This window comes from Ischnura elegans, chromosome 5 (assembly GCF_921293095.1).
Source record: "Ischnura elegans chromosome 5, ioIscEleg1.1, whole genome shotgun sequence".
In the NCBI taxonomy this organism is placed as follows: domain Eukaryota; kingdom Metazoa; phylum Arthropoda; class Insecta; order Odonata; family Coenagrionidae; genus Ischnura; species Ischnura elegans.
The window spans coordinates 117,393,247-117,405,022 of NC_060250.1; the positions used below are offsets into that span (position 1 = coordinate 117,393,247).

The 11,776-nt window shown below is 37.6% G+C and overlaps 1 protein-coding gene across 4 annotated transcripts in view; it reads left to right on the forward strand.

The window, feature by feature from the left end:
- LOC124159457 (protein melted) overlaps positions 1–11,776 on the forward strand; it is a 26,570-nt gene continuing 14,794 nt past the window's right edge. The window contains exons 1-11 of one of the 4 annotated variants that reach the window (XM_046535278.1): positions 1–83; positions 449–579; positions 677–837; positions 1,058–1,202; positions 1,280–1,454; positions 1,884–2,047; positions 5,122–5,331; positions 6,228–6,481; positions 7,639–8,033; positions 9,846–10,248; positions 11,253–11,368. In XM_046535278.1, coding sequence (XP_046391234.1) covers positions 532–579; positions 677–837; positions 1,058–1,202; positions 1,280–1,454; positions 1,884–2,047; positions 5,122–5,331; positions 6,228–6,481; positions 7,639–8,033; positions 9,846–10,248; positions 11,253–11,368 — 2,071 coding nt within the window. In that variant the 5' untranslated portion in view covers positions 1–83; positions 449–531. Of the gene's footprint in view, positions 84–127; positions 286–430; positions 580–676; positions 838–1,057; positions 1,203–1,279; positions 1,455–1,883; positions 2,048–5,121; positions 5,332–6,227; positions 6,482–7,638; positions 8,034–9,845; positions 10,249–11,252; positions 11,369–11,776 lie in introns of those variants that run through there. The other 3 variants (XM_046535279.1, XM_046535277.1, XM_046535275.1) reach the window with 3 other exon arrangements.

Here is an 11,776-nt window from a genome sequence, read left to right on the forward strand (position 1 = left end):
CACCAATGTCATGCTAGTTCTTCATTTTAACGCCAGGGGCGTGCCGTTGCAAACTTTAGGAATCCGACGATACGTGAAAGCTCGTAAGTAAACTTAACTCTTTTAACCCTATCAAATGTTATTATTTATGTTTAGCTTGTGTTGTTGTTGTTGTTTAACTATAGTTGTTATTTATTGGCCCAGAAATGCAGAACTCATTTTTGATGTGTGGTGGATGACTGTTTCGTAGTATATATGTTCATTTTCCATGACACTTCGTTCATTGAACTGTCGACGCAGCAAATTGTAATTACAGTACATACCGTAAACGTCAAGTTAATGTTTTGGCCTAGAGAGACAATTGTTATGTAAAAGCGAGGCTGTCGCTTTTGACAGCTACTCCTAATATTGTATAGCAATGGCTGTATCCATTTATTTTTTATGCGCAAAGATTCTTTGCTGCAATTAGGTGCGGGCATCTTACGGAAGAAGTGTATCGTGAATGTATGACTTTTTCCAGCTGGAAAATACTTCAGTGATGCTACCCCGAAGATGCATGAGCTATTCACTCAAGTTCTGAGCAAAAAAGACCTATCCAAGGTGAATCTTATGAACGTCGTGGAATTTGAGAATTATTTGCGCTCGAGAATTTCATAGTACATAATCTTGAACTGTTTACTTCGTGGCTCATTTTCAGGCTGGAGATCTCTTCTCGGTTGCAGACCAGGAAATCGTGAATGACTTGACGGAAGTTATTAATAAAATATCTGAAATTACAAGCCTACCTGATTATTTGAATAATGACAATGACCAGAGTGTAGTGGAAATTTGTATTACCAGAGTTACGTCTGCAATCAGGTACGGTGGAATAAATAACATATTTACAAAATCCAAAAGTAATGCAAATTTAGCGTGTTCTATCTTGTCATGTTCGTCTGAAATGCATGTGAAACTTGCTCATGTACCGTTTAAACCGTCTTGTAACAGCGGTTTTAGCGTTGAAAGTCATTAATCATTTTGAGTCAGTATAAAGGTATGGTGCAGGAGTATAATTATTACTCTTATTTTGTAATTCTAGAGAAACCGGTTCTATTGAGAAACATGCCGCAGCTTTGGTTGGTCTTCTTGAATCATGCCTTATCCATAACCTGAAGCCATCCCCCAAGGATGAGGATCCACCTCATGCCAAAATCTCTTCGGATATCATCTCTTGTCTATTTTTGGTACGATCCCTGAAGTCATGTGTTAGAATTTCATTTTATTGTAGTGAGCATTACTTAAATATGTGATTTTTTTTCAGAATTACAGTAAGAAGGAGGTGATGAAATGTGCCTTACCGGTGGCTGTGAAATTTTTGCAAAAGGGTAACCGTGAGCTTTCGAGGAATATGTCATCATATCTTTCTTTGGCTGCCATTGAAAATGCTGATCTCTTAAGCCAGCACATTCAACCCATAATTGACTCCATCATATCAGGTGGGTTTGTGGTGAAAAAGAGTACTTTACTCTAATAGTGCATTTGCGGCAATTAAAATTCTATTTAGGTCTGGTGATACTACAAATTAACTCACACATGTTAATTTTTGAATGCATGAATTGAAAGCAGAACATATTCCAATTATGTCTATGCATTTTCAGAAGCTCCATTCCATCAAAGCCATTATTACTTGTGTACTTTAAATTTCACTTGTGAATTATCATATGTGAATGGGATGTGAGAATAACTTAATTAGGGCTAAGCTTTCTCCTAGCTAGGAGCATGTGTATGATTAAATATTCTATGCTGCCTTTTTCCTAATTACTGAGAACAAGCTGAACATAATATTTATTATCATTTGATTTTGTTTGATTTAATTCATGGGGATGTGTTATGAAGTGTATTCATTATGTTCCCGTAATTTCTAGGTAACTATGCATTGGCTAGGGTACTGCCACAGATTTATGCTGTAAATAGTGAAGCCCTTCATCAGCACACATTGGAACTTGTGTCACTTCTTCCTATCTGTGAGAATGCTGAACGTCTGGCTCTTCTCAGCCTGTTTGCTCTAATTGCAAAGAACAAACCTGCAGTAAGTAGAATACTATAGTGTTTTTTTTATATTTTTTCATGGTAGTTTTTCACTATTTGATATTTTATTCATAGATTAGTTTTCATAGATTGACAGAAGTTTAGTATATATTAATAAAAATTTATTTCATGAATATATAAATGGTTAAGTAATGAATTTTTGGCTCAATCACCAGTACTACCGAATAATAAGTCTGATAGACAGCTTATGGTTCCTGCATTCACAGAACAGCGTTGAGTGCTGGGAAGAGTTAGCTTGGCTGGGTAGAGTAAGAAAAATTGACATGTCGATTATATTTGAAGGTCAGTCACACGTAGACACTGTCCTCGCATTTATCTGCTCACGTATATTTGAAGCTCAATTGTAGGCCCGTGTACCATGATAACACATTGAGCTTAAGCCTGTACTAAAGCTGGAAGACTGGTGACCAAAGTGTTAATTGACCGTGGTGAAAATTCAGAAACTTCTTAACTTCCCTGGCACCCTGGTCCCTCCATTTTCCCACTCACAGCCTTTAGCCGGAGATGAATTTTGCGAATGATATTTGACGTTAGGAGAGAAAGCACTTTCATAGCTGCATTTGCATTCACGGCATCTGTTGTGCTTGTTAAATTTTTAGTTAACTTGCGGCCGATGATTTTAACGCAATCAATATTCCTGCCTAAAAGAGTTATCTACAAACCGTGTTTGCCTGCAAATCCCCGCTCCCGCGTTTCTCTACAAACCGTGAATTCGACGACATTTAGACCTAAAAAACCGTGAATTTTATAATTCAGTCTGAGTGGGAGCCCTGGATGTGAGATCCCAGGGGAGAATTGGGAGGAAGGCCACGCACCTAAATGGAAAATTCCTCAAAATGGACTTCCCCTTGGCCAAAAGGAGTTTTTGCACACAAGAAATAATTGCCTTTTCAATATTCCAATATTTTTCAATTCATGAGAGGTACTTCAGTCTTACTTTTCTGTGTATTATCTGTTTATTTTTTATGGAGGGAGGTTGTAATAGTTTTCAGTCAATTTTTGAATTGGCAATTTCACAAATCTGGCGAAACTCATGAAGAACCAGGGACTTGTCAAAATTAATTGGGCAGTTTTATAATAGAATACCTGCTTCAGAAGAACAAAAGTGAGGCAAAGGGTAATATTAAATTAGGGGGAATTTTCCTGGTGGTTTTAATGACCTCTGATATTAATTGTATGCATGGAAGTTACTTATTTCATATTTCAAGTGTAAAATTGTGCAGGGAGATAACCTTTCATGTTAGCCTAAGCAGCAAACTTTTGGATGAAAATTTGAGCAGTCGGATAATCAGCAGAAGCAGATTCCTCAACATATTTAATTCCTTGGTATTAGTTAAGTTTTTTCAAACTTCTAAAATCAACCATAATTAGCTGTGTAAGTTGCCATAGGAAACTAGACTTTGTTCAGATCAGGTCCCATTGCCTATTTTTATTACTGCTGAAGTTTATGGTATCTTTTACTTTAAGAATTGAATTCTCTGGCCTAAATAATTTTCACTGCACTCCAATTCACCATTCTGTTGGACCTCTTTATTCTTTTCTTACGGTAAGTTAAAAACTAATGTAATGAACGTAAGGAGTAATGGTCGTGCTTGACTCCAAAATTTATTCCGAGAATTTCTTCTGAAACCAACTGAGAAGTAATCATGCCACGTGAAATTTGACTCGTAATTAATAATTACTGGCATTTTTAATGAAGCACTTTGCAAATACCATTTTGAGGTCACTGACCAGGTGATAGGACTATTAAAAAATTTTGTTTGATTATATAATCCCTTCCTCTCTAGAATATGATGTTTGGTGTATGTATATCTCTCTCTATTCCTTCTATCTGGTATTGTCCATGCATTTTCTAGCCAGTCAAATTACAGAGCGAGTTTTTGTGGAGAAGGTGGATTAGTTCAAGGTTTCTCCCATTATGATTCTCTTTTTTTTCTTCTGATTTTGAGCACATGTGTTTTTTGTAGGGCTGTGTGAGACTCTCGACCACCCGAGAGTCTCGACGGTCGAGACGAGAATTTCATTTCTCGGCATTGTCGGGTAACCATGAACCTTAGTTACCATAAATTAACGTTGCAAAAAGATGTATAAAATTCTATAGGATTTGACTATGATATCTTCTTTTTTATTATATTACTATAATAAGAAACATTGATGTAACCCTTTAACATGCCCATGTATCAAAATTATATGCTCAATTTCATTTTAAGCCCTGATAATGGTTTGTAAATAAACGGAAACGTCGGCAAAATTTACATTTCAATTAAAAGACCTACACTCCAAGATTCATATTTTATATTAAATATTGAGTTCAGGGAGAGGAAATATTTTTTTTCAAAATCTCTCGTTGGGAACTCTACTAGCTTTGTGCCCACTCTTTAAAAATTGGATGCAGTGGGTAAATCATTAAATAAAATAATTTTATAATGTGAATAAATCCATTAAAGTAATAAGGGAATCCTTAGTTTACTCTATCATCGACTGATAGCGGTATTCATCGGAAATTCATCCCTTGCCCGGGAGTCTCGACTGGCGTCGAGAAATCTCGAAGGGGCGAGATTTCTTGACTCTCGACCCAGGGGATACTCTCACCGCACCAAGAGTCTCCTGCCGACAATGCCGAGAAATGAAATTCTCATCTCGACCACCGAGACAAGACTCTCGCCCAGCACTAGTTTTTTGTCCTTGACATTGTCATGTAACCAAGCAGACCCCAAAAATGTCCAAAGCAAGTACTCAACAAAATGTTTTTTCAATGTAAGAATTTTTATGCACAAAGGGCAGTTAAATTGATGGGAAAAGGTTATGGTTATGAATGGTTGTGTTATTCAGAAAATGAAGGGTCGAAGTGTTGTTGGCTATGAAAAAAAAGCTCCCAAGTCTTCAGAAAGAAGATACTTCAGTTAAGCATTTATGAAGAGAAAAGTTACTCATGAATAATTTAGATGATCGCTTGATTAACGTTGTTGTATTTTGCTAATCTAATTCTCCTATGTTATTTCATTGAAGTTCTCACTGTGGCAATTTATAGTGCATTTCATCTCACTATTGCAGCTTCTGGAGCCAAGTGTGCCTCAGTTGTGTGAGCATCTGTGTGCCAGTGCAACTGCTCCTGCTGCCATGCAAGTCTTCCTTGCTCTTGCGTCTTCCCGTCCACATATTCTTGTTGACCATTTAGCTCAAATCAAGGGTGCTGCTGATTCTCATCCCAACACATTATGTCTTGCTGCGCAAGTGGTTTCGTCTGTGGGAAAAATTAGCAAGGTTGGTATGCATACTCTTATGCTCAGCAGCCGTTTTGGGTTTTCATGTGTCTCATAATTGCAAATGGTTCTACCATGCCTCATAAAATGGCTAAATGATTGATTGACTGATTGATCTATTCACCGTAAAAAGACAAGATTACACTTGTATGGGTTTCGTCAAGTTTTACAAAAAAAAAAAAAATAAATAAAAATTACAAATGAATTCACTTAAAAATAGAAAAATTCTACAAGAGAAAATTTTCAAACAAAGTTGTGTGACATAAATATAAGAAAAAGTTATTTGTTTACATCATTATGACTTTTTATCTCACTATGTACTCCTGAATGCTGCATAAGGCATTTTTTTACAAAAAAACTTTTAAAGTATTCTTGAACTTATTTTTATAGGCTGTGCATTGCTTTTACTTCTGTAGGGAGTTTGTTAAATAATATTTTCCCAGAAATTTCTGGGGTTTTTTGAAGCATCGATATCCTGCAATGGTCATTAGAAATATTTGAGTTTGCCTATGGTGTTATGTTGTTGGACATCTGTATTATTGGTTAAAGAAATGTTTTTGTAGCATGCATAGAGAATCGCATTATGCATGTACATGCTAGGGATTGTCATAATTTTATGCAAATAAAAAGATAGTTGAATAATATCAGCTTCTTAATTGAAGAGTGAACATTGGCGAATATGCTACATTATAAATGTGATGTATCATCGTCTTGTAAGGTGCAGAAAACCGCAGTGCAGTGCATTACGGTATTAAAAGCTCTTTAATTACTGCAGCTTGATAATTCATAAAAATGTATTTCTATCAGATTTATTTTATGTTGATATTAGATTCAGAAATTAGTTTTAATATTATACTAAATTGTACTACTTTATAGCCTTAATTTTATGTATTTCAGGATCGTGCTGAGGAAGCTTTAAATTTTGTCCTTGAGCATCTGCCCAAAGCAGATAGGGGCAGCCAAGGGACTCTCTTGAGGGAAGCCACCCTGCTGTGCACTTCATATCCCAGTCTTTTCACAGAACGTATGCTGGCCGAAGTAAGACAGGCTAATAGTAATAATAATAACAATAGCAACAATGGTGGAAGCACAAGTGATGCCTCATCCCTTGCCCAAAGGCAGCACAACCACACTCCTCAACCACAGACAAGGTTTGAAGCTTATTTTTTCCTAACTATGAAAACCAATCTATGTTAAAAAGTATTTTCCCAATTATTTTCTCAGGCCAAGTGCCTAAAAAGTTCACCGATATCAGTACATTTCTTTTGACAGTCACTGTAAATGTTAAAGAAATTTACTTCCATTAACTTGGGTTGATAAACTTTTTTAATGTCACCTAAAGATGTAGTAATAAAAACATGCCCATAGATGATACATAAAGATGTATCTACAGCTAGTCTATTGTTGCCAACCTAACATACACGACAAATTGCATAGTTGCCAGTTCAGAGATGACATCATACCCTTTCATATGTTGTTTCTCAGCATTCAACGATTATCAGGTGAATACTTAAAACCTCCTTGTAATTAATTCAATGGGACGCAGATCTTTTTCTTTTGATTCTCGTTGTTGATATTTCATGTCTTTTAAAAATTTATCCGCTGTTAATATTATCTCTTTGCAGCATTTCCTCGACTATTTTTACCACTTTTAAGGGTCCCTGGGCATAAAATTTTAAGTATGCAGTAACAGGAGAATTGAAGATCTAGTACTTCTTGATTTTTTTACAAATTCCTTGAAGCTGTTGATGATGTCTTTTTGGGTGTAACGTGCGTACTTATTTGGTTTTTGTCTGATGTTTCGTGGCCACTGCTGGTCACTGGTGGTGGCGGAGCATGCAGCCTTGGGACACGCGATTGACTTACAAAATGCTGAAGTAATTGCCAAGGTGACAAACTTCAAACCCTGGTTAATCTGCAAGGCGTTGGAGATAAAGAAATGTGACGAGAATTTCAGCAGGGACTGTGGCTCAAAAATCACCCACACGTTGGATAATGCTCTGAAATTATGCAAAATAAAATGACCACTCCTTTACTTCCTCCCCTTTTCACCTTCCATTTAATTACTCGCCACAGAAAGACTATCCTCATTCCTCAAGGAAAAGTGACCAGAAAGGGCAATGTAACATCGGGTAAAAACTGAATAATTACGTGGGATACCCAAAAGAAACATCACCAACATTGACTGTGTATTATTTAATTTTTCTCTAATTTTTTTTCCTTTTAATCGGATTTCAAGTTAAATCTTTGAATCCCTCTCCCCTTTGAATCCTACTTTGAAATCTTAAATTTTGTATTCTTTCCTCAGTGGCAGCAACTCGCAACTGGTGAACCAGATGCCTGGTGGCGTGACAATCGTGAAGGTGAATGGAGGGGGCGGCAGCAGTGGTGGGGGCAGCAAACAAGATCTGCTGCAGCTCCCCAATCCATCGGCCCCGTCCTCTGTCCTCTTCCACCCTGTGGCTGGGCGTCGGGAAGCAGCCTTCCAGGGTGCCGGCTCTCGTCTCCCACTCCACCTCCATCCCTACCACACCCACCTGCACCAGCACCCTCACCCCCACAACCACCCTCACAATGGCCACCTTCTCCTCCGACCTATAGCACCCTCCGCTCCATCGGCTGGTGCACCCACTCGACCTAGAAGTGCCACAAGGCTGGGATCTGCAGTGCACGTCAACCGGAGTATGACGAGGTTGAACATAGGTAAGCAGACCTATCATCTTACTCATCATCAACAGGCCCAAAAAAATTTTTAAAAAATATTTGTTGTCTCAGGTTTACTTCATGGAATCGACTTAACATAATGAAATGTAAAAAAATGTTGTAGTTCCTCATAAATTTAATAATGTATGACCTAGGAATTGTAAAATGAAATGCTTCGACATCCATAACGTATTCTGCTTGTCTATTTTATGCCAACCGAGGTATTACTGTATTGGTTTGCGTAGATGGACTAAAGACCGCTGGGACCAAAAACAGCCTCTCAACCAGCAAGCCTTGACAATGACTCGCTCTCACACGTACACGCAAAGACACACAGGCTAAAATGCCAGGAGAATGGCTGAAATAGACAATGATCAAGATGTATAATGAGACAAGATAGTTGTGAATAGCACTGTTTCACCCTCCAAGAGGCCCTTTTCAACACGAAGTAGTATCTTCACAACAGCACATGGCTGAAGTGATGGGCAAGCGTGGACATCGCCAGAATAAATTGGGAAATGAATGTGGGGGAGCAACGGGGTAACACAGAATTCTGTGTCTTCAATGCAAATGTATCAGATGATGACGTGCCACAATAAAACATTAATCATACAGTACCAAAGTTATGTGGCAAGCTTTTTGCATTTCATTAATTTTTTTTTAATTGCCAGTGCAGATCAATTTTTTGGTGTAGTTTCATTGATAAGCAAACCACCAGAAAAATTGGCTTGATCACACTACATTTGATCCTGACAAATTGCTTTTTAAAATGTTCAGTGTGATTTATCAGAAACTGCATACTTTGAAGAAGCAAACTACTGGTATTTCATAGTTTATATGGCATACATTGTGGATATCAGTGATAAGAACAATTTTTGGTGATCAATTTCATCTTTTCCGTTAAGAATCTTGATTGAATGGGTTAAAAAAACTGTTTATAGTAACTTTAACCTCTCCCAGAACATAATATTTCTGCAATGAGAAGGCTGCCTGTTGTTTCTGGTCATGGTAGTTGAGAATGGGTTGGTTTTGATTCTGGTTCAGTTTCTAACATCAATTCTTGGTCCTAGTTCTCAGTTATCAATCTAGTGTTTTGTTTTCATCCTTTAACTTTCAAACGTTTTTAATTATATTCCTAGGGTGTTGTGGAAACTGCCTAAAGTACACATCAAGCTAGATATCTTCTAAGGGATTGGATCTAAAACATCCCTTATCTATAGTTTAAGTATGTATTTTTAAAAAATGCCCAAGGAAAGTTTTTGAATTGAGTTGTATGCAAATTACTCAGATACCGATTCTTTTTAACTCCAGCTCCAATTCCGATTCTTAGCTCATGAAGCAGTGGAACAGAGCCTTACTACCCATTTGTAGTGGTACCTGTTGAGGATTGAAATTGTCCCATTTGGAATTAGGGAATAATATCATAGCACATTTAAAAAAATCCATTCATGTTAGCCTATACTCTCTGAAAGTTTGCTGGAAGTGAGTGCATATTTTCTTTAAATTAGGCTTTAATCCTTTTCTCTATTTTAAATAAAAAACTTTGTAAATATCACATGTAATTTTACTAACGACCACTTTCATCGCCATGTGTCATTGTCAGTTACAAATACAGGGAGAGTATGGCCTTGTTTAAATGACTCAATGTATATAAGGCCCTAATTTCCCCGTTTTTGAACCTGACAATGTCGCACGGCGATGAAAGTGGTCGTGAGTAAAATCACATGTGAAATTTACAGAGTTTCTTTATTTAAAATGAAGCAATTTCACCAAGTCACGCCTCAAACCATCAACCTTTTCTCTATGTTTCAGGAGGGCCATCAGTTGGTATAGTCAATGGTGGAGGATCTTCTGGAGGCACATTGAGTGGCGGTGGAGTCGTCATTGGTGGTAGTGGCGCGAATGGGGGCAGTAGGGTCGGGTCATCGGTGGGCCTGCACAAAAGTATGACTCGCCTCAGCTCAAGTCAGCAGATAAACCTCGGGGGTGGCAGCAGTGGTGGAGGCAGTGGTGGCGGACTTGTCTCCATCCATCATCATCAGATCACGGGAGCTGGGGGGAGCAACCGGAACAGTGTGGCAGCCCTTGGCAGTCGGCATAACCTCGTCCTTCAGCCATCTACCATTGTTGGTCTTCCAGTCAACAATCACGTTACCAGTGGTGGTGTCACTGTGACCACATCACCTGGCACGTCCAGTCCTACAAAAAGCATGAGGTGAGTTAAATAAGTATGAAATCAGAGCTGAAATAGGCATAAGTAAATCTTGAAATTCAGGTGAATTTGGTTGGCTACCATTGTTTTAAATGCTCCTCTGTGCTGTCCTAAATTAATCTGGTCTCCTCAGTGATCCTCTCTTTTGTGAAACTGGAGGTCCCTGGCGTACTCAGTTGCAACTTACATGATTCTGTACTTCATGGTCCTTGGGAAAGGAACCTTGTATCTCAAGCACATCTAGCATATTTTTTCAGTAATGGCATATCTGGTCTACAAATATCATAAATGCGCATAATTATCTGGAGTGTAAAAATGTATGACTTATGAGTTTCCCTGCAAATGATGTTTAAATGCTCTCTTTCCAGCTGGGTGTTACTGTAGTGGCCGACAATTGTCATGTTGAGAGAATATTTATAGTCTTTGCCAGATTCGTATATGATTGCATTTTTATTTGGAGGGGGAGGGATGCATCCTTCATTAAGTATCCCTTCTTTTAAGTATCCTCCATTAAGTATCCTCACTTACTTCCAAAAGAATGTGTTGGAAGTTGTGTTTTCTTATAACTTAAATATATAACAATATTTGTACATTTACATTCACAGTACAAGAAGTCAAATACCTATTTATTATTGCATCAACATAACTTGGATACCACGTACATGCTTATTCAACTTCTTTTGTTTTTGCATGTGAGAAATTACGCATCTAACTGGAAGTAATAGTTTAACCAGGATATGTTTGTTGTAAATCACTGTCGTAAGTTTGGTGACTTACAAAAAATTAAATGACTCCGCTATTTTAAGGGCTAATTGTCTGGCTTAAGCCTTTTTCAATTAGGAGGAATAAATTGTGAAATAATAATAGTTTTGATAACTTTACTTGGTGGTTGGACCACAGGAGAAAATTGAATGTTTTTAAGTCATGAGTTGACTACGTTTTTCCTACATTTTCCTTGTTATTTTTTGAGAAATAGTGTTTACCTATAATATTATTTCTCTTTTAAGCGGTGGCGGTAGCCTTAGTGGTGGAGCTGCTTTGCTTAAAGAGGAGAAGGAACTGCTTGTTTCATTTCCACCGCTGCCCCTACATCATACCAACCCAGCATCTAGGGGAGATATGCGTGAGTTTTTGTTATGTCCTATTACATAATATGTGATATCTCTTCATGGGTGTCGCCCTCGTCTTATAAAAGTGTTGTTCACTTATTTCATTGCAAACTTTTGTGATGAAAAATATATTTAATGATTAGTATTATGGTAGATCTTGGTGGGGGATCCAAGGGAAAGGAGAGAATTCGTGCCCCAAGATAGCCTGTCATCCATATCCTCACAAAACTCTCCCCCCCCCACCAAATATATGTTTTGAACTGTCTCTTTTTTATCTTGTCATAGCCTGCAGCTTCAAGTTTACATGAATGTGTTTATAATTTTATTCAATAACCAGAGTTTATTCGCATAGTCATTTTGGAAGTTAGATAAAAAAGTTGGAGAAAGGTGTATAAGGTTCTATCGTCTCAGTTCATGAAAAT